This window comes from Lepidochelys kempii, chromosome 1, assembly GCF_965140285.1.
Source record: "Lepidochelys kempii isolate rLepKem1 chromosome 1, rLepKem1.hap1, whole genome shotgun sequence".
Classification (NCBI taxonomy): Eukaryota; Metazoa; Chordata; order Testudines; family Cheloniidae; genus Lepidochelys; species Lepidochelys kempii.
Genome location: NC_136380.1, coordinates 221,920,214 through 221,946,328, shown reverse-complemented (window position 1 = coordinate 221,946,328; position 26,115 = coordinate 221,920,214). Strand labels below are relative to the sequence as shown.

General features: G+C 41.7%; 1 protein-coding gene across 1 annotated transcript in view; it reads left to right on the top strand.

Annotated features, from left to right (window-relative positions):
• Positions 1 to 26,115, top strand: part of ANO2 (anoctamin 2) — a 284,158-nt gene that overhangs the window by 70,521 nt on the left and 187,522 nt on the right. Inside the window, exons 5-9 of the mRNA XM_073314959.1 lie at positions 12,859 to 13,010; positions 14,952 to 15,006; positions 16,342 to 16,393; positions 23,556 to 23,611; positions 23,872 to 23,913. Of these exons, the coding sequence (XP_073171060.1) occupies positions 12,859 to 13,010; positions 14,952 to 15,006; positions 16,342 to 16,393; positions 23,556 to 23,611; positions 23,872 to 23,913 (357 nt within the window). The remainder of the gene's footprint in view (positions 1 to 12,858; positions 13,011 to 14,951; positions 15,007 to 16,341; positions 16,394 to 23,555; positions 23,612 to 23,871; positions 23,914 to 26,115) is intronic.

Here is a 26,115-nt window from a genome sequence, read left to right as displayed (position 1 = left end):
AAAGAAACTGAAACCTCAACATTTTTGGTTTACAAACCCCAAACAAATTTCTCAACAAAAATGGCTAAGAACTTTTTAGGGTTTTGGACAAAAAGTAGATTTTTATTTTAGGAAATCAGATACTTTCTGTGAAATTTTTCACTAGTCAAAAAATCAATTTTCCATTAAAAACAAAAGTTGACAACTGTTTTGACTAGCCCTAATGGTGCCATAGTGGTCTGGGGGAAAAACAAACAACCTTTAGAATGTTCAGCCTTAAAACATCTCCCAGTATAAACCAGTTATTCCATACCATTTTCTCTGTGAGCAAATCTGACTATACATATGCTTCTGCATCTGACAAAGCATTTGCTTTTAATGGAAAAACAGCTGAATGTGAATAGACCACGTTTTGATCTGCAAAGCATTTATAGATGTGCACTCTGTAACCGTTTCCTAATAGGGTGGAAAGAATGTAAAAAAGATTAGGTTATATTTAATATATTAGCTCTCTCTCAGCTTAAAGAAGAGTGACTATAACTTTCAGTTGCCCAGCTTTAGACATTTAAAAAGGGCCTGATTTTCAGAAGGCAGGTGTTCAGCACTTTTTAAAAATCAGGCTCCTTTAAGATGCCTCAGGTTCAGCACTCAAAATCATGAGATTTTTTTTTTTAAAATCTTGGGCAGGATTCTCAGCCAGCTGTATTAATAGATGAGTATTCAGCTCAGTGCTTTGCATTTGATGCATAACCAAACTGGATGTAAACAGAACCATACTCAGGGGCCTATGCCTCAGCTGAAGAGGTCCATTTAATTCACAGCAGCAAATTTACCACTGTATTCCTCACCATGTAGTTGTCAGCCCAGATAAATGAATATAACCTGTGGCAGATCCACCTACCAGCATTTGGCAACCAATGTTGACAGACAGAGCTGTACTGTCTCTTGGGTAGGGCGAATCAGAGCAACTGCTCTGCCCTGCACTTTGCGGGGGCACCATGGCCTGGTGCGATTGGCCAGCATGGTTGGTCCTGGAAGTCATAGGAGTGGGAACTAGGCATGCGGGGGTGAGGCAGCACCCCCAGGCTCCTGGCTGCCAGCCCTGCGCCCAGGGTATCGACTGCTGCCCCACAGCAGCAGGTGGCCCAGAATCAGGCCGGATCTGCCCTGCCGTCCCAGCCACCGATGCAGAGCGGGACCCCCAAGCTGGCAGGGGCTGATTTGTCTCGGGCCCCGCACTCCTTTAGGGACAGCCCGGTTGACGGAAGCTGGTTTCACAGCATTCACAACATGCCATGCCAGCTCAAGCAAAACAAGACAGCCGCAAAACCTAGCTGTAAACTTTACTCTTCATGGCTTGTCTGCATGCCAGATAAATGGGGCTGCAGATACACATACTTGTAAAAGTACCAGAAGCATGCCAAGCTGCAAATAAGGACAACAAAGTGAAATCAACAGGCCTTGCCCAAAATTTCTTGCTGATAATGAATTTATTGTTCACAATTCATCCAATTATGTGTTTGACCCAGTTAGATCTTTACTTGCCCACTCTGGGCCTGTGAATGATCAGAATCTTTTCCTGCCACAACACAGACACACTCATTGAATAGTGTCCAAAGCTCAACTTCCACCTGGGACTTAACTTGAATGTTAACTTTAACAACAACAACAAATCATACCCCCACCCTCCTTCTCCACAGCCTAAGCTTCCTTCTGAGGTTGGCTTTTTTCCCAAGGTTTTCCTCCAATGCAGTCTTTCTGTTCCTTCCCCTATTTTCCTCTATTTCACAGAAATACTCAAATCCTTTTTATAACCCTGAGATGGCATTAATTGGACTCACCTGGTCTGGTGAGTCAGCGGAAATAACTCCGTGTCTCTGTGCAGGTTCCTAGCACCTGACATCAGAGTGAGTCAGCAAAAGCAACTATGCATTCTTAGGAAGGGTCTTAGCACTTGACACCCAGCCACGGACATGGCAGCCTCAGCTCTAAAGGAAAGTATGTGTGTCATTCTTCTTGCACTAAATTGATACCTGGTAAGTAGTTTACTTTTTTTGTGCAGGAAGAATGGTCTTGAACTGGCAATTAGACCACTAAGATAATGTACTTAGGGTCTAATGATAGGAATTTCTGCTATAGTCTGGTAGCATATAAATTGGAAGTGACAGAGGAGGAGCGTGACCTGGGTGTGTGGGTTGAACACAGCACGACTATGAGCCACCAATGTGATGTGACTGTGAAAAAGGCAAATGAGATCTAGAATGTATCAGGTGAGGCATTTCCAGTAGGGATAGAGAAGTATTAATGCCATTGTACCAGGCATTGGTAAAAACCCAGTGTACAGTTCTGGTCACCCATGTTCAACAAAGAGGAATTCAAACTGGAACAGGTGCAGAGAAGAACTATTAGGATGATCCGGGGAATGGAGGGTCTATTTTATGAGAGAAAACTGGGGTCTGTAGGTGTTACCACAATACAAATAAATAATAGCAATCAACAGATCTGGGCAAATAATTGATTTTTTCCAGTTAACTGGCAGTTCTAAAAATAAATGGGGGTTCAGGTCAAACTGAATTGGAAAATTGCAACACTTTTAAGAATCGAAGAAGTCTATTTTGGTTCAAACAAAACATGTTGTTTGATGCAAAATAGTTTGTTTTCAGGCATTTTTTAAGGGCTATGTTAATTAAATGGCTGATGGTGATACCACCGCTGCCTTCCTTATAACCTTATGAGTGACTGTGAAGTGCCACTACGCATGATTGTTCATAGTCACTAGGCCAGAGAGCATGAGTGTGAGAGTGACTCTGGAGCCTGGTGGTCAGGGCACTCATTTAGGATGCAGCAGATCCAAGGCCAAGTCCCAGTTCTAGTGACTAATTATTTATACAAAGTGGAACAACTTCAGCTAGAGAGATTGAGAGCGACTCAACCCAGAATGTTGCAGAGCTCTGGGATTAACGTACGCTTCTGGGCAGGGCCGGATTGTGACATTCTGAGGCCCTAAGCTATGTAAAGTGTAAGAGGCCCCATACCATAAAAAAATGAATTTATTATTTTCACAGAAAGGACATTGACTATATAAACATGAAAGCTTTATATTTGCATATATACAAAGGCGATGTTGTAAAAAATAGAATAATCTAACTAAAACATCTCATGCAATATGCCTGTTTGCATTATAAAATAGTTTTAAATTAACATATTTTCTTCCATTATTTCTTAATTAGTAGATATGAAAACTTTTATCTACAGCAACACAAAAGCAGTTACAGTTACACAGACCAGCTTACTTAATGGAAGCAGGTTTCAGAGTAACAGCCGTGTTAGTCTGTATTCGCAAAAAGAAAAGGAGTACTTGTGGCACCTTAGAGACTAACCAATTTATTTGAGCACAAGCTTTCGTGAGCTACAGCTCACTTCATCGGATGCATACTGTGGAAAGTGTAGAAGATCTTTTTATACACACAAAGCATGAAAAAATACCTCCCCCCACCCCACTGTCCTGCTGGTAATAGCTTATCTAAAGTGATCACTCTCCTTACAATGTGTATGATAATCAAGGTGGGCAATTTCCAGCACAAATCCAGGTTTTAACAAGAACGTCGGCGGGGGGGGGGTAGGAAAAAACAAGGGGAAATAGATTACCTTGCCTAATGACTTCGCCACTCCCAGTCTCTATTCAAGCCTAAGTTAATTGTATCCAATTTGCAAATGAATTCCAATTCAACAGTCTCTCGCTGAAGTCTGGATTTGAAGTTTTTTTGTTGTAATATCACAACTTTCATGTCTGTAATCGCCTGACCAGAGAGATTGAAGTGTTCTCCTTCTGGTTTATGAATGTTATAATTCTTGACATCTGATTTGTGTCCATTTATTCTTTTACATAGAGACTGTCCAGTTTGACCAATGTACATGGCAGAGGGGCATTGCTGGCACATGATGGCATATATCACATCGGTGGATGTGCAGGTGAACGAGCCTCTGATAGTATGGCTGATGTTATTAGGCCCTGTGATGGTGTCCCCTGAATAGATATGTGGGCACAGTTGGCAACGGGCTTTGTTGCAAGGATAGGTTCCTGGGTTAGTGGTTCTGTTGTGTGGTATGTGGTTGCTGGTGAGTATTTGCTTCAGGTTGGGGGGCTGTCTGTAGGCAAGGACTGGCCTGTCTCCCAAGATTTGTGAGAGTGTTGGGTCATCCTTCAGGATAGGTTGTAGATCCTTAATAATGCGTTGGAGGGGTTTTAGTTGGGGGCTGAAGGTGACGGCTAGTGGCGTTCTGTTATTTTCTTTGTTAGGCCTGTCCTGTAGTAGGTGACTTCTGGGAACTCTTCTGGCTCTATCAATCTGTTTCTTCACTTCCGCAGGTGGGTATTGTAATTGTAAGAATGCTTGATAGAGATCTTGTAGGTGTTTGTCTCTGTCTGAGGGATTGGAGCAAATGCGGTTGTATCGCAGAGCTTGGCTGTAGACGATGGATCGTGTGGTGTGGTCAGGGTGAAAGCTGGAGGCATGTAGGTAGGAATAGCGGTCAGTAGGTTTCCGATATAGGGTGGTGTTTATGTGACCATCGTTTATTAGCACTGTAGTGTCCAGGAAGTGGATCTCTTGTGTGGACTCGACCAGGCTGAGGTTGATGGTGGGATGGAAATTGTTGAAATCGTGGTGGAATTCCTCAAGGGCTTCTTTTCCATGGGTCCAGATGATGAAGATGTCATCAATATAGCGCAAGTAGAGTAGAGGCGTTAGGGGACGAGAGCTGAGGAAGCATTGTTCTAAGTCAGCCATAAAAATGTTGGCATACTGTGGAGCCATGCGGGTACCCATAGCAGTGCCGCTGATTTGAAGGTATACATTGTCCCCAAATGTAAAATAGTTATGGGTAAGGACAAAGTCACAAAGTTCAGCCACCAGTTTAGCCGTGACATTATCGGGGATAGTGTTCTTGACGGCTTGTAGTCCATCTTTGTGTGGAATGTTGGTGTAGAGGGCTTCTACATTCATAGTGGCCAGGATGGTGTTATCAGGAAGATCACCGATGGATTGTAGTTTCCTCAGGAAGTCAGTGGTGTCTCGAAGGTAGCTGGGAGTGCTGGACTATGTCTGTTTGCACATCACATTAATTTTTACACTGAAATTTAAAACATTTTCTTTTATGATTTTTGGAGAGCAAAGTAATTGATGATGTCCTCAAATAATAAGCTCTGGCATACTTAGGGCAGATAGCTTTTTTTGCAGCAGTTCATTCTTGACATATTTCAGTTGTGAAAATGACCTTTCTCCTGAGCAGTTTGTTGCCATTAGACTTAATTAAAAAAAAAAAAGCAAGCTGCAAAATCACTTTTAAAAAAACAGTAAAAAATTTAGTTTTATATGATAAATATTGAAATTTATATATCTATACAACAACAAATATATGCCAAAAACCTGTGTTATTTTTACCAGGTTATTTCTGTGAAAGTTAGTGCTATTCTATCTATGTTCTCACAGGAAACAAAAGAGGACATATACTTTTTTCCCCACCATGAATAACGAAAACTATACTTCTTTTCATATGAATAAATGAAAAAAACATTTGATTAATTTTGTTAGGGAAATACAAAGTTTATCCCGACTGTATATAAAATATATTTACAAATGTTTATTCCAATTTAATTTTTGCTATGAGACAATGAATTGTTGGGATTTTTCTTTTGCCATACTATAAAAATACAATGTATTGTGCATATGATAGGTGATTTATAAGTCTATATAAGAATTTTTACATAGCATACTACCTAGAATAAAATATCGTCTTCCGCACACCAAACCTACCGAGCAGAACATCCCAGTCTTTTTTCTAGGCAGACATCTCTCTTCGCATTTGCTTCTCTGTCCTCTGTCTCCCACAGGACCACTAATTAATCTTGAGTAAACACTTCGGACACACAGAGTGACAACAAGCTATATGCGCAAAAGAGAAAGAAAGAATTTACCCGAAAAAGGACTGGTAATCTCTAGACAGGCATTGAGAAAGTGAGAAAAACTAGCCTATATTCAAGCAAATATAATGAATATTTAATAGCCTATAAATCATATATGCACATAGTTTGAAATAACTTGCTCACCAAGTACTCAGAATATTTGGATATATATGTATATCTTCCTTCACTCCTCTCAAAACCCTCTATTTATCCTTTCGTCAGCACTCTCTGATATTTACTGTGAAGGTTCCCGAAACTGGTGGAGGGAAGCCAACACAAATTTATCCCTTCTCAAGATCCACTTGACCCAAGTCCGTCAGTCCATAAAATACACAATTGTGCACATGTACAGATCAAAAGACGAAAGACCACACTAACACTTAAGAAAATGAAAAACAGGAGCGAAGGCACTGTACAACTGAGCGTGCTGGACCATAAACAAAAGATGGCGGCCTTCTGGCTATTACCAGCCAAGGGGGATGCTATACATGATGTCACTCCTAGGACAAGTCCAATATGACTATGAGCTTGGCAGGATTGCTTCACAACACTGCCGTCTCTGACCTCACATTTTTCCCACTTTTATCGGCAGTGAGATTATTTATTTATTTAAATAAATTATGAAGGCACGGCCAGAATTTTACCAGTAGCAACTGGCCAACAGATCTCTGCCTGAGGAGACTGATAGCAGACTTACTCATAGAAATTCTAATTTTGCAAGTGCAATTTTTTTTCTCAACCCTGGCCTCCCACCTGTCAATAATGAACAATTAGTGAAGGGTAAGGGTAGGATAAGGGTATTTATGTAGCCAAATGTGTATATTTTTGTCATATTTGAACAAAAATGACTATATTTAGAGAGAAACTTCTTTATCCCATATATCCTTTATCAACTGATTTTGATAAAATTTGAAATGAAATCAGTGTTTTCTTTTTTAGAGACCCCTCATATCATGAGGCCTTAAACTGTAGTTTAGTTATCTTATGTGTTAATCCAGCCTTGCTTCTGGGGTGGGAGGGGAACCTCTATTCAAATTCCTTCTCCACATTGGGCAGAACTGGGAATTGAACCTGGATCTCCCACATCTCAGATGAGTGCCCTAGCCACTTGGGGCATGTCTACACTAGAAATGTAACCCTTCTGCCCGTCAGAGTTGGCAGCAACAAGGGCCGGGTTCAATATCTAGGGGTTCCATTCCAATAACACAATGCAAACAGTATTAATACTTGTCCCCAGCCTCTCTCCATTCACACAGTTTTGGAACCCATGACCCTTGCCTAGCGAGTGCTACTTAGATGATGGTAAATCCCTCCATCGTAACAAAAGGCCACGTACAGTTCCAAGCACAGTTCCCATAATCAGGGTAATAACAATTTATTCTTCCTGCCCCAATAACAGAGACACTGGGGATCCCACAGCAGCCAAAGTGACCATTTGGGCAGCTATGGTCTCATTCTAGGCGTGGTGGGTGTGCCTATGCAAATGAGATCGGCCCCTGAAGTTCTTTTCCACAACTTGCCACACCTCACCACCAGATGTCAGGGTGGAGCTCATCCTGACACTGCTTACAGAAACATAAGTCAACCTATGTTAGGTCGACTTACAACCACCGCAGTAATTACTGCGGTAGTTCATGTCCACACTACCCTCCTTCTATCTGTGGTGTGCATCCCCACCAGGAGCACTTCCACTGATTTAAGAGAAGCAGTGTTCGGGGGCTAGCTGCGGTGGGGAGCAGGGAGCTCGTGGCAGGGAGCTCCCAGAAGTAGGGACCGGAGAGCTGAGAAATAGGGGGCAGCCGGGCTCCTGGCGGTGGGGTACAGGGAGCTGAGAGCCAGGGGGCAGCCAGACTGAAGGCAGTGGGGAATGGGGAGCTGGGAGCCTCCAGGCAGTACCAAGGCTCCCCATGGGGAGTGGTGAGCCAGGAGCCTGTGGGCAGCAGCCTAGTAAGGAGCGGGGGCTGGGTGGACGCAGCCCAGATTGGATTGGGGAGCAGGGAGGCCAGGCAGCAGCGTGGCTGGGAGCCGGGAGTGGAAACCTGAGGGGCAGCTGGGCTTTGAGCAGGAAGTGGGGTGGGTGCAGCTTGGCTGGGAGCAGAGCACCTGAGGGGCAGCTGGGCTCTAGCTGGAGCCCCCCACCCCCTCCCCGGTGTCAAGAATGACAGCCAACAACCGATGTAAGCAATGCAGTGTCTACCCAGACACTGCCTCACCCTACCTACACTGAGGTAAGCCCTACACCTCTCATGGAGGTGGAGTTATAATGTCAATGGACTAGTGCAATTACATTGGCGGGAACAAGGCTGTAGTGTGTCCACTAACATAACTAGATTGATGTAAGTGGCCTTATGTCAACCTAACTATGTAGTGTAGACCAATCCTGGGCTAAACGATATAAAGCAGGCACCACCTCCTTCTCTGCCCATTTTTTGAATGGCGCCTAAGTCCTAAAACACACTTTTTGCCAAAAAAATATGTGGTGACTTTGTGTCAAGTCCATGAATAGTTTCCAATCAAACAAAATTGCATTTTTTGACAAATAAACTATTTATTTGAAAAATTTCACCCAGCTCCAGTTATTAATTGTCTAGTTTCTGCATTCCTGCAGGGAGACAGGCTAGGCTTGGGCATTTGACTGGTCCAAAAATAATTGGTCAATTAACCAGTCAACTATTGATCAAACAATGTCAAAAATGGATAAATATTTTAAAGCACTAATTCATTGGAACAAAAACAACAGTGAAAACAAAACAAAAGAAGAAAAGCCAGACTTTATGATCTTCAGTAGGCTTAGCCTTGGATAGATTCTTATGCCTAATTACAAAAAAAAAAAGTTACTAAAAAAAGTTACTTTAACTCAAAAAGTGTGCAACTCAATGAAATGAAGTTCAAACCCCCAAAAGAATGGTACCATGATGCAATCAGAAAGGTAGGCTGCGGTCTATCGCCGGGCACTTTTGCTGGAATATTTGACAGGATTTGACTGTGATCAAACAATAGCCGGTCAATTGACCAGTCAATCAGTATTATTAGACTGGTGAATTGACAGGCTTGCCAAGCCTAAAATTGTCAATCTCATGTTCAAGTATCAGCCTTTGAGGACCAAGTACTATAAACTAGCCTCCTGTGGCCCATGCCTACATATGTGCACACACCATACACAGTTATTGCCCTCCTCTCAGTTACAGGTAGACACACAAGCAGTTTCCCTCTCCATGAATACACATATATCACAGTCACTCCATATCTAAATATGCCCATTCTTTATATAGTGTAGTCCCAAACACCAGTGGCTTGGTTGTGAAAGGGGACAGTGAAGATTGGTGTCTAAAAGGAGAGAGAACAAATATTCAATCAGTATGATATTTTGGGGTGCAAAGCTGACCAGTGAGGGCCTATGTCACCCTCACAATGCTTTGCTGCTGTAGCTCCCACTGGGGCCGCTCACAAACAGCATTCAGGTCACACCCTGAGTGCCTATGTGTAGCTGCAGCCTGCCAGCCACACATCAGTGACACTCTGGCTTCCACCAACTTTGGTTACCACCTGCAGGGTAGCCCAACACTGGCCCAGTCCCAGATTTCCCCCCAAAATGTATGTTCTGCACTGTCCAGCCCTCTCCTGGACAATCCAAATATATTAGGTCTGTTGCTCATCTAAGGGGACCAAGGTACAACAGTCTGCTACGTTAAATGGAGTTACCCAAACAATTCACATCATTGGATTAGTTTTACTTAAAGAATAAAACAAGTTTATTTACTTCCAAAGAGAGAGATTTTAAATGAGCATAAGTATAAAACATTAAAGTCAGAAATGATTACAAGAGCAATACAGATTAAATGCTTCCTAGTTCTAAAATTTAACAAAGTAGACTTGGTTCAAGTAGAAACCCTTACCATATGTTTCCAGTAATATCGCTCACTAAATTTTCAGGCCAGGATCGGCTCCCAAAATCCAAAGGCTGTTTCTTTTGTGTTCTTGTGTGAAAGACAGAGGCTATGTCTACACTACAGCTTATGTTAGCATAACTTCTGTCGTTCAGGGGTGTGAATAAACCACCACCCCAAGCAACATAAGTTACACTGACATAAGCACCAGTGCAGACAGTGCTATGTTGTTGGTGGAGGAAGCTCTCCCTTCATAGCTACTGCCACTTGCTCGCAGGGGCTGGAGTAGTTAAGCCGAAGGGAGAGCGCTCTCTCTCTCTCTCCTGTTGGCTTAGAGTGACTACATTAGAGAGCTTTCAGTGGCACAGCTGCACTGCTGTAAACTCTAGAGCAGGGGTGGCCAACCTGTGGCTCCGGAGCCACATGTGGCTCTTCAGAAGTTAATATGCGGCTCCTTGTACAGGCACCGACTCCGGGGCTGGAGTTACAGGCGCCAACTTTCCAATGTGCCGGGGGGAGGGCTCACTGCTCAACCCCTGGCTCTGCCACAGGCCCTGCCCCCTCTCCACCCCTTCCTACCCCCTCCGCTGAGCCTGCCATGCATGCCCTCGCTCCTCCTCCCTCCCCCCCCAGAGCCTCCTGCATGTCAGGAAACAGCTGATCGGGAGTGGGAGGCGCTGCTCGGCAGGGCTGCCGGTGGGTGGGAGGCGCTGGGAGCTTGGGGGGGGGGGAGCTGATGCGGGGCTGCTGAACTATTACTGTGGCTCTTTAGCAATGTACATTGGTAAATTCTGGCACCCTCTCGGGCTCAGGTTGGCCACCCGTGCTCTATAGTGTAGCCGTACCCAAAGAGGTGGATATACAGAGGTACCTTGGGATGTTTTTGTCCTTCCCTTTGACAGCACAGTGACCTTTTGAAATGCATTTTCCTGAGGGTTACCCCTACCTAAAGTTCACTCCCACTGTGTGGATAGAGACAGGTTTCAGAGTAACAGCCGTGTTAGTCTGTATTCGCAAAAAGAAAAGGAGTACTTGTGGCACCTTAAATTGGTTAGTCACTAAGGTGCCACAAGTACTCCTTTTCTTTTTTGAATAGAGACAAGAAGTCTGGTGGTGAAAGAGGTTCCATGCTGTTGTTTTGCTAAAATGTAGATCTGTTTGTTCCTGCTCTGCTTCCTTGCCAAAGAATGGCTACTTGCTAGGTGATTGCCCATCAACTTTGATGACACCTGATTAGAGGCATCAGCTTGTCCTTTGTCTTTGAGAAACAGGTTTACCCACTCCGCAGACTTGCCTGGTAAACACACTTCAGTCATGATTTCAACCTATGTTCATAATTTTACATATAATGTTGTGACATACATTTCACAATGATAATACTGACTGGAGAGTTATTAGTTTTCAAATGATACCTCACAAGGCATGTTTTGCACAAAGATTCCTACAGTGGTGTGTAGGGAGTGAATCAGGCATGTCATCAATCACAGTCACGAGTTGAATGAAATGGAATATGTAAGACAGAGATGATGAACTGCTGTATTCAGCTTGGAGTAAAAATGCGTACCATTGGAAGAATCTGGAACATGTCTAGTAGTTATGTAAATGATGGGTAAAGTGGTCAGAAAAGAGGTCTATGTGAGTGTAAATGGTAAAGTAGCACAACTTACACTGCCTGTTTTATCTTAGGTCTGGTCTTCACTCGGGAGTTAGGTCGATGGGAGACAGCTTACGTCAACCTAATTAAGCAGCACAGAGTCAAGATTGATGTAGTTAGGTCGACGCAGTTTCAGTGTAGACACAACGTTGCTTACGTCGACGGTTAGTGGCTTTTAGGAGCCATCCCACAACGCTGACAGTACAATTGATACAAGCGCTCCTGGTGAGGATGTGCCCCACCGACACAAAGAGGAAAGTATAGACATGCACAAGTAATGCACTTCCTGCAGTGGCTGTATGCCAATGTATGTTTGGTCAACTTAATTTGGCCTTACACTTTCTTGTTAGTTGCTTTTCCTGCTACCCCTTTTACCTTTCTGTCCACTAGTCATATAACTTGGACTTATTTTGCACACGTTAATGCCAAATGGGTGCAAGTTGCGCATTTTTCTATGGTTACACTCATTTAGCCCCTTTTTCTGACTGGTTTACACTTGATGAGTAGAGCCTTGAATGGATACAAATTTAAATTCGCGGGTGCAGATATCCACCGATATAAACTGGTGTCCGTGGAACTGCAGGGCTCTCCCAGGAACCACAGTGGCAAAAGGAGCAGAATGTGGGGTCGCTGCTCCCAGGAGCCAGTGCCCCATGCCGGCAGCTCCTCCGGCGTGGTTGTATCACCCGTAGCCCCACCCCGAGCCCTGCCCCCATCCCGTCAATGCAGCTGCCTGCGTCTCCTGTCTGGGGGCATGTGTGCTGTTTCCACACACTAGCGTGACCAGGGACAGTTGCTGGTGAACCTGGTGCCTGCCCCAGTGAGTGGGGCAGGGGACGGTACAGCCATGCTGGAGGAACAGGGTTCTGGCTCCTGGGAGCGGTGGTCTCGCATTCTGCTTCTTTCGCTACTGCGGTTCCCTGGAGAGCCCTGCGGTTCTGCGGATACTGATTTATATCTGCGGATATCCGCATCCACAGTATAAATTTGTGTCCATTTAGGGGTCTATTGATGTGTAATTTAGTCCACTGCTGAATTTGGCCTTGTAGGTTTATGCTATTCTTCCAGTGAGTGGCTGAATAGGAGGTTATTGTCTGACCATTGTCTCACCTCCTGAGGTGCTTGAGAACTACTGTGCATAACGACATTATTTGAAGCCTTGGAACTGGACCAGAAATATGGCTGATGTAACCTAAAGCACAAGGGACAGCGTCTGATCTCTCTTACATAGGAGTATATCTTCAGGGACTCCACATACTTTAACTCCATTTTTAAACTATTTTAAATGGGACCAGAGTCCACCTCACGTTTGTATTTTTTTAATGCACATTTTGAAAGTCATTTGATAACGTACATGGTTTTTACTCCTTTAGATGTATGAAATTGAAGAAGAAGGAGGAATTCTCAAGAAGCTCTATGAAATATGGCAGAAAACTACGAAGCCTCTGCAGCCCAAGGTGCCACAACAAAACAACACAAAGATGAAAAGTTTGTCTTACCCCTTTTCCAGAGAGAAAATATATTTGTGAGTATTTTAAAATGTAAAAGCCATTTAAGCAGACTGTAAAATTCTGTTGGTATCCTTCTTCCATTGTAAGACCTAGTACTTAAGTAAGTATCTGATTGAAAATCCAAGCACCTCTTGGCACATCAGGTATTTTGGTTCCCAATATGAACTTTGTGGCTTAGGTCCATCTCCACATCTGAGTTGAACTCTGCCCTCAGATATGCATATGCAGCTACTATTGAGGTAAATGAAAGTTGACTGCTTTTAAGTAGAATTTACCCCTATGGGTCAAATTCAAAAGTGAGTCTAAGTAAGTCTAGTAAGAGTCTAAGTTTGGTAACCTATGCCATCTGCTTCCCCTCACTTACAGTACCTTTAGTCTCACTATCGACTTCCTTCAGCTGACATACCTGGAGCCTGATTTTCCAATTAAATTAGTGCAAATCAGGAATAAGTCCAGTAAAGTTAATGGAGTTATACTGGTGCAAATGAATGGCAAAGCAGAGCCCCTGCAATTCTCACTCACCCTTACTTATCATTGTGTAACTTACACACCTTGTCACATCACCTCTGAATTTGGCCTTATAAGTCAGTGTAATGGAAGGTGAGTTGATGTAACTTACATGCGAAGAGATCAGAAGAGAGGCATAGCAAGAAAAGCAACTAACAAGAGGATGCAAGATAGGCCAACTCCCTCTTTAACTGGCATCTTCGTTCAGTTCCTTGATGTGTAAGTTACACAAATGTAGACTATGTTGCACGTGCACATTAGTAAGGTATAAGGTACTCTCAATTTATGTGAATCTAACTTATACTGCTTGTTGGTTTTTGTGGGTTTGGACAGGATATAAGTTAATGCAGAATTTCTCTCACTGGATGTAACTGCTTCCATTGGATAAGACACTTATGACTGGGTGGGCAACAGAAGGGGTTGTATTCAATGAAGTAGGTGTGTTTTTAACTTGAATTGAAAGTACCAAATAAATTATGAGTAGGAAAAGTAACCATGCAGTCTAGCTTGTAAAAAGATATAACTTATAAAGAAGCATGTTTTTTTTCTTTCTGGTTAGATTAGATTTATGAAAGTAATTAGAATTTGGCCAATACTATGCAAATAAGGAATTCTTGCTACCTGCCCTTCCACCCACAATAATACGTTTGGGCCTAATATGATGTTTAACAGTTCTTATTACCTCATTAAGAACTGGTTCCCTGCAGTTATGTCTGACATATAAAGTCATATAAATATAATGACCTACCACATCATTTGTTGCCCTTTCTGACAATTTTCATTAAAACTGAATACATGTTAAGTCAGCTAGAGGGAGTAAACTGGCAAAGTTAATTTCATTGGTGAGGATTCCTGGGTTGGTTAGCCAAAAATGGAATAATATAATAATTACATAACTGTTACGGATTGATTGTATGGAAGCAAATGTAGTATTGACTTCTTAGTCATCCTGAAAAAGAGTAATGAACATCTGCATTAAGGCTAGTTGAAATCTGATTATATTAATTGAGTCAAGGAATGTTAGAACACTGTGGTTATTTTATAAGGGAAAAATGTAGAATGTCAGTCTATGTAAACAATAAAAACGTTCTTTACCAAAAGGTATTTTACATTTGGATAATGTTTCTGCATTAACTCCTCCTCCTCCTCCTTTCAACCTGTGTAAGCCACAGTATTCTTAATACACTGAAATCTTTGTAGAGTTCAATAGAGTCAGGCAACCTTCTGTCTTAAAAGACCACCTTAGAGTATCCACAAATACACAGAGTTCTGCTTCACCTCCCTCTCCTCTAAGCAGCTGGTTTTTCTCAAGCCTTAGCTTGAATGGTCACTTAATACAGGTTTGGTTGTCATTGTTTCAGATGGAGTCTTAATCAAATTGTTGTATGATCCTATTCATTAGTAGCATTCATGAAAACGTAACTAATCTTGTCTCTCAACATTTCAAGGTACAACATTAAAGACAAAGACACATTTTTCGACAATGCTACCCGCAGTCGAATAGTAAGTAAACACAAGTAGCCTCAGTATTGATAGAATCTTCTGTGCTCAATGGTACCTGTTTCCACAATGAATGCACTTGGTTCCTCTTGCTGACTTCATCACTATTTGCTTATTGTTTCATAGCAACAGAAAAGTACAATCAGGTGTGACAGATCCATACAGTTGGTAAACAAACCATCTGTCTCAGAATTGCTTGGAAAAGAGTGCAGTCTTCATATGTATAATGTTTTAATTTTGTCATGCTTCCTAATGTATTTATTTAGATATTGTGGTAAATATGAAAAGAAGAGCCAGATTCTGCTCTCACTTAAACTGGTGTAAATCTGGAATATTTCCACTTAATTCCTTGCAGGATTTGGCTACAGGTTTTAGAGCCAGAGCCTAAGAAGGTATACATCACCATAGCACCATTAATTTCGATGTCATTACACTAATTTACAGCAGCCGAGGATTTGACCTATCTATAGTATTTCTAGGCTCTCTGGATTCATAACATAAGCAAAATTATTACAGTGTACAGCCAATCATTCCTATTCTATACCAAGATAAAAGTAATGGAAAAGTGAACAAAAATAGATACAACTCCTGCTTATCTTAGTTTTGTTCCTAGTTCTGCCACTCCTCTCTGGTGGGTGACTGTGGCAAGTCACTCCCCGTCTCTGTGACACAGTTTCATGGTCTGTAAAAATGGGAATAATGATAATGAGCTCCTTTGCATAGCACTTTAAGACCTACTAATGAAAAGTGCTATATGAGTAAAGGCAAGTAGGATTTAGCCAAATATCAGTTCTTTTTCAGGAATCCTTGTGACAATATTTAAAAGCATAGAAAAGACTGGAGGCCAGATTCTCAGCTGATGCAAATGCCATAGATTCAATGAAGGAAGTGGAACTTAACTGGTGTAAATTAGCACAGGTCTGTTGAAGTCAGTGGAGCTACTCTACTTTATAACATGTGAGAATTTGGACTGATATTTTGAACTTTTTCTTCAAGAGAAGAGATATAATCTATGAGTTGTGCCTTCTGGAGAGGTAATTGTTAGTAAATATATTACTAAACGAGTGGATTCAAATATTATTCATAGATGTAACCTTCTTAGGTTTTTTTATAGCACTTCAGTAAAACTTTCTATTTACTTAAAAATTTAAATGCAATAGTCCTAAACAATATATTTATACATGAGTCAACCACAGGACTGATTTAAATATTGCTACAAATTAACTACAGAAGAACATCTTATTTTTATGTGTAGGTCTGTGGCTTGTGCTGGCACCGTAATTAACATAATCTTAAGAGATAAAATGTTTGTTGCATCACTGTTTTTTCTTTCTATAGGTACGTGAAATTTTAAAGCGTACATCTTGTACAAAGGCCGAAAACAGTATGGGTAAGAGAAAATTAACAATGTTATATCTATGTTGTTTTGAAGGTGATTGTTTTCAATAATTCTATTTTAATACAATTTAAAATAATCAAAATATTTGTCTAACAGAATATAAGAATGTACTAATGCATTTTCACATGAACTAGACTTTGAAACAGAATACATATTCTTAACAATAAAATTAGTCCTAGGGATACAGTACTGTCCCTTTTTCTGATGAACCACATAGTGTTAGAAAGTAAATTGTCATCTTTTGAACAATTACTTTTAAAGACTCTCTAGCGGATTAGAAAGAGACAAGCCTTTAAATCAACAGTGTTCATTTGTGTTGTGAACATAAATCTATTCACCCCTTAGTGCCACCTGGCAAGAGGGTACAGGCATATTTAGCAGTTCTTGATCCAATCTTGGGAATTGTGCTGACAAAACTTAGAGACACATGTCTCACTGTAAAAGTGTCAAAATGTAGACTAGGAGCTGCCAAAATTCCATATTACGACACTGGGTAGGAGGTAGCCAATTTTCTCCTGATCCCTTGAAAGTGGAAGCTATTATTAACTGTCTTATACCCTACACTAAAACCCAAGTCCAGGCTTACATAGGTTTGGTTGACTGTTACCACTGATTTGTACATGGTTTCAGTGCTATTGTGTCTGCTATCACAAACTTTTGCAAAAAGACAAAGCCATATAAAATAGTGGGGACAAAATTTGTCAGAAAGGTTTTGATGAGGTAAAGGAAATGCTGTCAGGTAAGCCTGTTCTGGCCAGTTCACATGCAGACAAAATGTTTGAACTGTGTCCTGATGTATCAGACACAGTTTTAGGTGCAGTTCTGATGAAAACTGGTTTGGTACAGTTTCAAACAGCATCCCATTGCATTATCGAATAAAAAACTGACACCCACTGAATGGAATTATTCTGTCATAGAAAAAGAGTGTTATGCTTTGTGTGCGCAGTCAAGCAGTTGAGGCTCTACTATTTAACAGAAAATTAAGACCATTCTGAGAAACCGTTCTCCATAGGTATGGCTTCACTGAAACAAATATACCAAGTCCAAATTGCTGCGCTGGAGCATTCTCTTCAAGAATGTGACATGGAAAGTGTATGTATTAGAGGAAGAGAAAATACAGTGGCAGACACAAAGTCCAGGCAAGAAGGTCATGACCTGATGCCTATGGATCAGCCAGTGGCTAATCCTACTGCATCATTATAAGAGGAGAGGTATAACCCAAGAATCCCTCAGTGCCAACTGGCAAGAGGGGTACAAGAATATCCTGATCCTGGTATGTACATTTTGGTTCACCAAAGAATATCATGTGAGATCTTAAATGAAAGCCAGGCTCATGTTTGTCATTGATAGCATTGTGAAATTATTGTATAGACACTATGTAAGGAGTATGTTGAAAATATGTTCCTAAAGTCTGTATTAAGACAGAGTTGACAAACAGGTTTTCTGCCAGATAGAAGATGGTTATTCAGCTATCACATGTAAATTAAGCATTGTAAGCCAGCACAATGGAAACCCATTTACGTAGAAAGTTGCGAAGGGGGATGCAAAATGTACAGGGAAGAAGCAGGACTTAGGAAAAACAAGCATTGGAGGGTGTGTGGGGAGGAAAGGTGAGTGTTACTGTCCCTAAGAACAGATAATGAACTTGGGGGATATAAGCAGAAGGCAAGGAGACACCCCTTTATCCTGCACTTAGGAAGTAAATGGACAGCACATTTACATTCATGAAAACAGGATCTCAACCAGGCTTGGTTGAAATGCTGCAAAGGACATTTGGGATGAGATACATTTCTTTAGACAGAAGGTTAGACTGCTAAGTGCATCAGACTGCAATGGCAGGAGGGATGCCAGTTGGGATTAGAGCTGAATGAATGATTGATTTTTCAAATTGGCTACTGAATGAAAAAAAATTGGGTTGACCCTAAATGCTTTCCTCGACAACACAAATTTATATACAGTCTGTTTTTTCTTTAATAGAAATAATATGCACACAACTTGCCACCTCAAATAGAGTTTCCCAGACACTTCAGTTTAAACACACTGGATTAGACAAAACAATTAAACATGTTTATTAACTGCAAAGAGAGAGATTTTAAGTGAGTGAAAGTAATGAGGTATAAAAGTGAGAAATGATGACAAGAAAATAAAGTTAAACTGCTACTGGTGCCTAACTTAACAAACTATATCAGATTCAAGCAAAGTTTCTCACTATATGCTTTCAGCAGTCTTACGGACTAAACCCTCTATATCAGGGCCCTTTCTCCCAAAATTAAATGAAGGCTCCCTTTGTCACTTCCAGTGTTGTGAATGTGATGGTCAGGGAGAGAGTGTCTTGGAGTGTTTGCTCCTCCTTTTTACAGTTTCAGTTCCCCTTTTGAAAAACATTTTCAGCTGGATACAAGAGACAAAAAAGTCTATGTGGAAGGAAGTTCCCTCCTGCTTTTTTCTCACCTGTTTGAACTTCCTTTGTCTCCTCTTCCCATTTGATGACTGTTTAATGCTGAAATACAATTAAGCTGAACACACATTCCTTTGTTTGTGACAGACCTGTTTGCCAAACTCAGTCTGAAACATGTACTAATAACTCCATACAGTGGAATCGTATAACTTCACATACAAGGTTGCCACATATATTTTATCAGGACAATATTGACCAGCAAACTGAGTTTTCAAATGATACATCCCAAGGCATAATTTGTACAAAGATTATTACAATAGTATGTAAGGTGTAGACACAAGTATATTGTGTCACAAGGGCTTTTTGTGGTGGTTTAAGACAGATGAAGACTGCATGGAGTGCTTATTCACTGCTCCTTATTTCATGTTGTATTTGAATGGTATGTGGTCCTCGTGGACAGTTTTGACCTTTGCTTTTGTGTTCCATATCAACGATTACTGATAATACTAGTTTATTAGACTTCAGCTTCCACGCATTTGAACATTGCTTTGTAGCTATGAACTTCTCCTAAGGGGCTATCTCCCCTGATTGTTGTATGGAAATTAGGAAAATCAGTAGTTGCCATTTCTATATTAATTAAATAATTCCTGGATTTAATGATGGTCTCAAGAGCACCATAGACCAGTGGCTCACTGGGTTCCTTAAGCATCCTAATTTTGTTAATCTTTTATGGTTCCATCACTTCCTTGTCGTCGAGATATGGCAATGGCAACAGGGACCCTAATAGCTACAGTTGTTTTCCACGATTGTATGTGTATTATACATATTGGACAACAGCATAATAACACACTTAACACTTACAACTGGCCCAGTTTATTGTTCAATTCTACAGTTGTACAAGATCACATCTGCTGCTATTTAGGCTGGTGCATGCTGTTGTGCAATAAAAAGTTTAAGGAAATGTTTTCTTCTAACTTAATTTTTAACATGTTATAAGCCATGCAAAGCACCAACTATTCTCCATAGTGGACTTGGTATATTCCAAGTTGGAGATTTAAAAATCATCCCATTTCCCAGTAATATCAATTGAAATAGGGATCAGATTTTGTTTTCTGTGTACAAGATGGGAAATGTATTTGTAACGCTTGATTAATTTAAAAAATGGAGAACAGGATTTTGCTGAAACTTTCCAGAATAATTCTCATTTGGCCATGAGAGATTTGACAGCCCCAAAGAATAACTTTTGTAGGTAATTTTTCAGTACAGTGGAAAAATAAGGATCTGAAATAGACTAGCAGACTTAACCTTAACTGTTGTATCATATAATTCTGTCTCTGGTTGGGTTGTCCACAGGGACCGAATACGAGGACCTTTGCTCAAATTAAAGGATGAGGTCCATTAGGTGAACTCGTATACTTCTGTGTGTGGTCTAGTCACTAGATGGGGCAAAGAGCCATGTTAGCATGGGTTACAATTGAGCTCTCCATTTTTTCCCATCTAACTTCCCACCTGACAACTGTGTGCTCACTGGGAGTAAACAGATTCTGTACTGGTGCAACTCTTGTGCACAGCCATGGATCTGGAGAACACAGACCAAACTACTTCCTCCTGTGGGCAGAGTCTTAAATCAAGACAGATAACTTTGCATTGTGATGAAAAAGGAAGTTGTGGAAGTTCCAGCATTTGGTACATTTAAAACTAGATTTGACTAAAGGTTAGTAAGATTGTTCTGTAGTGTACATTTACTACAACAGGGAGACAAACTAGGGCCCTGTCTACAGTACAGAGTTTTTTCAACGAAATTTGCCTCTTGTTGACAAAACAGTGGACACATACACACTGCGAAGCGACTTTTGGCACCAAAAATGCCCTGTTTTGGTGACAAAATAAAACCACCTCGATGAGAGACATAAGGCATTTTGTGCAAAATTTTTGTTGACAAAGTGCCAGTGTAGACACCATGCTTGATTTTATTGCTTTAATTGGCCTCCAGGATGTATCCCACTATGTCCATCCTGACTGCTGTGGTCAGCAATTTGAACTCCACTCCCCTGCAGCCAGGCAAACAACCATCTGCCCCTCCCCCTTAGAAGCCCTGGGAATTTTTGAAATTCCATTTCCTGTTTGCTCGGCGTGGAGAGGTCTCATAGCATCTTTCAAGGTGACCATGGTGGGTTATCGCAGCCAACGCTCTCCTGCTTGGACCACTGTGGAGCTGCTGGATCTGGTCAGGATATGGGGAGACGAGGCTGTGCAGTCCCAGCTGCACTTGAGCCATCGGAATTTTGATATCTACGGGCAGATTTCTCGAGGCTTGTGTGAAAAGGGCTATGATCGGGACATGCTGCGGTGCAGAGTGAAGATAAAGGAGCTGAGGCAGGCGTACCATAAGGCGAGGGAGGCAAACTGTCACTCCAGTGCTGCACCTAAGACCTGCCCATTTTGTAAGAAGCTTGATGCTATCCTTGGTGGCAACCCCACCTCCACCACCAAGAGCACCGTGGCCTGGAGGTGGTCCTGGAGGTGGCGGAAAGGAGACCTAACCTGGGGGATGAAGTCATTGATGAAGAGGTGGAGTTAAACAACAATGTGGCTCTCCCAGCGGGGTCGCCCGGTGGGGCAGGCAGCCAGGAACTGTTCTCTGCTCCGGAGTGGGAGGTGGGTTCAGGGTATAGAAATGTACAAGGCTGGCTGTGTTTCTGTGTGCTGGACATATCCCCGTGTAGCTAATCAGTACGGTGGAACAGGCTGTTGATGCACGCTGAGATCTCACGGGAATCCTCCAGAGAGATCTCTAGGAAAGTTTCCTGGAGGTACTCAGCAATCGTCTGCTGAAGGTTCCTTGGCAGAGCTGCTTTGTTCCTTCCCCCGTTGTAGGAAACTTTCCCATGCCATTCAGCAATCACTTGTGCAGGGACCAAAGCAGCACACAAGTGAGCAGCATAGGGACCAGGGCAGAAGCCACAAGCATGTAGTAGATGTGCCCTCGCTTCCCTGCTTACCCTCAGCAGTGAGATATCTCCTACAAAGACCCCCGCCTGTGGAAAAGTGTGGGAGAATTTTAGAATTTTTTCTCTAGTCGGCTGCACCACAACCCTCTTTTCCCCATGTAGCGCCTCTCCCCTCCCCAGTCAACACTCACCATGCTTTGGGTGTTTGTCAAGATGTGTGCTTGCCAAAGGCCAGTGAGAGAGTAAGTGATTGTTATGTTACCAGAGGTGTATTTTACTTAAATGTTTCAATGTTGCGCGTGAATCATGCTCCTGTGCATTGTTCCTTGTTCTTTGGCAGATGTGACCTTGAGGAACACTCCCCCGCCACACACACTTGCATTAACACAGCCCCAACAGTCAATTTCCCAACTCCAAATTGATTTGCAACTGACCAGTAGCAGTCTGGAGTTGCCAGCTTCCACACAGTGATTGCCACGCACTTCTCTACCGATAGGGCAGCTCTCATTCTGGGGTCTTTGCGCCGCAGTGCTGGGGTGAGCTCCCTACACCGTTCCAGGAAGGTGGCTTTCCGCAGTCGAAAATTCTGTAGCCACTGCTCGTCATCCCACACCTGCATGACGATATGATCCCACCATTCAGTGCTTGTTTCTTGAGCCCAAAAGCGATAGTCCACCATCTGCAGCTGTTCCGTGAATGTCAAAAGCAATCTGAAGTTGCTCCTATCCATATCACACAGCATGTCAGGCAACTGGGAGTCTTCTTCAGTTAGGAACTTTGATTAACTGCACTACCATCTGCAATGTCTTCATGACAGTTACCAGAGCACAGGAGAGTAGAGCGGGATCCATCCCTTCTCACAAAGAAACCGGGGTGCACAGCAAACAAAGGCCATTGGAAAATGCAGCAAAAGAAAACTGGAAGCCCATGGAATGTGGTGACAGAAAGCAATGGATTGTGGGACATTGAGCTCGGTCCCAAGATGCGTCGCGATCCGCTCCACCTTCCCACAACATCTAGAAGCAGAAGGTGTCAAGCTGGACTGTGGGATAGGTAACCACAGTGCACTGCTCACACTGTCGATGCTAGTGCCCCAAGTGTGGACATGCTCTGCTGACAGAGGGACTGAGTGTGAACATGCAATACCGATTTTTATTATAGTGCTTTTTGAGTGTTGACGTAACTTTTGTTGAAAAAACTCTGTAGTGTAGACAAGGCATAGGTGTCCTAACTGGCCTCCTTTGTCACTGGATTCTATGGAAGGAAGTTTGTTAATCATCTGTGTTTTAATCTACCTTCCTTTGATTGTTGGATCATTGCAGGGGGATGAGATCTCCAAACTGATTTTGGGGATGGAGCTGAATTTTTGGTCCTTTCATGGCACCATTTTTTCCCCAGCTGTAGATCGGTTTAGTGTTTGCCATTGGCCTCTACTTCCTTATTTTAAAAGAGACCGAGGTTACTGGCAAGGAGGCAAGCAAGTAAGAAAAAAAAAAAGCTCTCCTTGGACCTAACAACCAGCTTACTGGGAAACAGCATAGCATAGGGATGAGGCTATTTTAAAGTTATCCCCCAGTTGAGCAGAAAGATAATATTTTCCCTGCTAAATTAAGATTGACTTCCAGGGCACCCGTCTAATTTCTGAATTGGGCTCATATTCAGTTTTATATTATTCATTTGATGATTTTCATTAATATATCTCAGTCCCTACCATAGTTGAATAAAGTGAATACTTTGTAATAATCTATTCCTACCTCTGTTCATTATAAATAACTATTGAAAATTTTTGTTTGTTTCTCTTTAGATATTACTACATTAATAGCAAACAATGTCTATGACGCAGCATATCCTCTTCATGATGTACGTATACACAATTTAAAATTTAGTTCTCTAACATCAGTGTTAAAAGCTTCAGAGCCACTAATTATATCTGTGAGAATACAAAATATCTACCAGCATATTTGTTGAATCATCATAGTAATAGAAAGTCTTAAATGAAATCTATTCAGGCTGCAATTGAACAGTAAAAACAAAATCAGAGTGCAAAACAGCTGAGCAAAAGCATGACACTATAATACTTTTTCTTTTATTACACTTACCATTTTGATTTGTTTTTGTAGGGTGAATATGAAGGCCAAAATGATGACAGGAATGAAAGAAAGGTAAAATACTCTACATTATAAATACATTTTTGTGCTGGATTTGCGTACTTTGAACTAGAGCTGGATGAATACTCCAAGAAAGCAGTTGCAAATGTTCATTTGAATAAAAACTTCTACAAATTCATTTCATTGGTATTTGTGAGCCTTTTAATTCATTTCCCCTGAACTTTCTTTCATGTGATTGGTGGTTTATTCACAAGAATGTTCACATAACGTTTTTGGCAATATTTGGGTGAATTTAGTTTGATGCGGCCATCTTGAAATTCCTTGAATTTCCCTCTTCCTGTTTAAAAAAGGTCTAGTCAGCCAACCAGGATGCAAAAACATTGCCATGTGACATAGATAATGAATCTCACACCACAAACAGATGATGATTATATAGATGAATAATCGAACCTATAGTGTTTAACTTTTGTATAAATTTAGAATAACAAGTACATTTGTAAAAAAATTAATTAGTTTGCAGATAATTTGAACAGAAAAAAGGCTCCACCTGTCAAATTACTTATTCCAATTATTTCAGCCACTCTACACATGATGAATTGATAACTATAAGAAACTGAATCTACTCATACTATTGTTTTAAATGTAGGTGCTAGCTGTTAGAAATGAGCTAAAACATTTAAATACTAGAATCAGTTAGGTTCCAGTTTTTGCTTAGTGTGTGCTCATTTCCCTCCATCCCTCTTTAATGTTTGTATTGAAGCATCTTTACTAATAAGAAAAAGTAATAGGAAATGGGGAGAGGGACAGGGAGAGACAGACAAGGTACCTTTAATAATAGAAAGCCTAAAATGTGATTTCATTCCTTACACGCATATTCTTGGTTACTAATACACAATTTCATAAATATTTTTCATCCTGTGGTTTTTCATACTGCTGTATGACTTCTGTTGCATGAAGGAAGCATTAAAAATACCATTCATTTTCTAAAAACCTTAACAATGTTCCCATAGCTTTCAGAAGTTTACTTACCAAGTAATCCACTTCTTATGGTAATGAATGCATTTGAAACTAAGCTTGAGTACAAATTTTCAGTCTGTTATCCCTGTGCTGTCACGGCTGTGGCACTGAAGAGTTGAAAAACTTGATTTTCCTGGGCAGCTGTTTGTAATGTGAGCCACTAGATGTCTCTGACTACCAAAAGGAGGCTGCCAGACAACTCTCCAATACCAAATTCTACAGGCACTTTCCTCAGATCCCACTGAGGAATACACTAAGAAACTGCACTATCTACTCAGGACACTCCCTACACTAACACAGGAACAAATCAACATACCCTTAGAGCCCCGACTGGGGTTATTCTGTCTACTACCCAAGATCCACAAACCCAGAAATCCGGGCCACCTCATCATCTCAGGCATTGGCACTCTCACTGAAGGACTGTCCGGATATGTGGACTCTCTACTCAGACCCTACGCCACCAGCACTCCCAGCTATTTCCGTGACACCACTGATTTCCTGAGAAAACTACAGTGCATTGGTGATCTTCCAGAAAACACCATCCTAGCCACCATGGATGTAGAGGCTCTCCACACAAACATCCCACACACAGATGGAATACAAGCTGTCAGGAACAGTATCCCTGATGATGCCACAGCACAACTGGTTGCTGAGCTCTGTGACTTTATCCTCATGCACAATTATTTCAAATTTGGTGACAATATATACCTCCAGACCAGTGGCACTGCTATGGGCACCTGCAATGGCCCCACAATATGCCAACGTTTTTATGGCTGATCTGGAACAACGCTTCCTCAGCTCTCGTCCACTCACGCCCTTTCTCTACCTACATTACATTGATGACATCTTCATCCTCTGGACCCATGGAAAAGAAACCCTGGAAGAATTCCACCACAATTTCAACAGCTTCCACCCCACCATCAACCTCAGCCTGGACCAATCTACATGGGAGGTCCACTTCCTAGACACCACGGTGCAAATAAGAGACGGTCATGTTAACACCACCCTATACCAAAAACCCACTGACCGCTATGCCTACCTTCATGTCTACAGCTTCCATCCTGGACACTCCACACGATCCATTGTCTGCAGCCAAGCGCTGAGGTACAACCGCATTTGCTCCAACCCCTCAGACAGAGACCAACACCTACAAGATCTTCACCAAGCATTCTCAAAACTATGATACCCGCACGAGGAAATAAGGAAAAAGAACAACAGAACTAGACTTGTACCAGAATC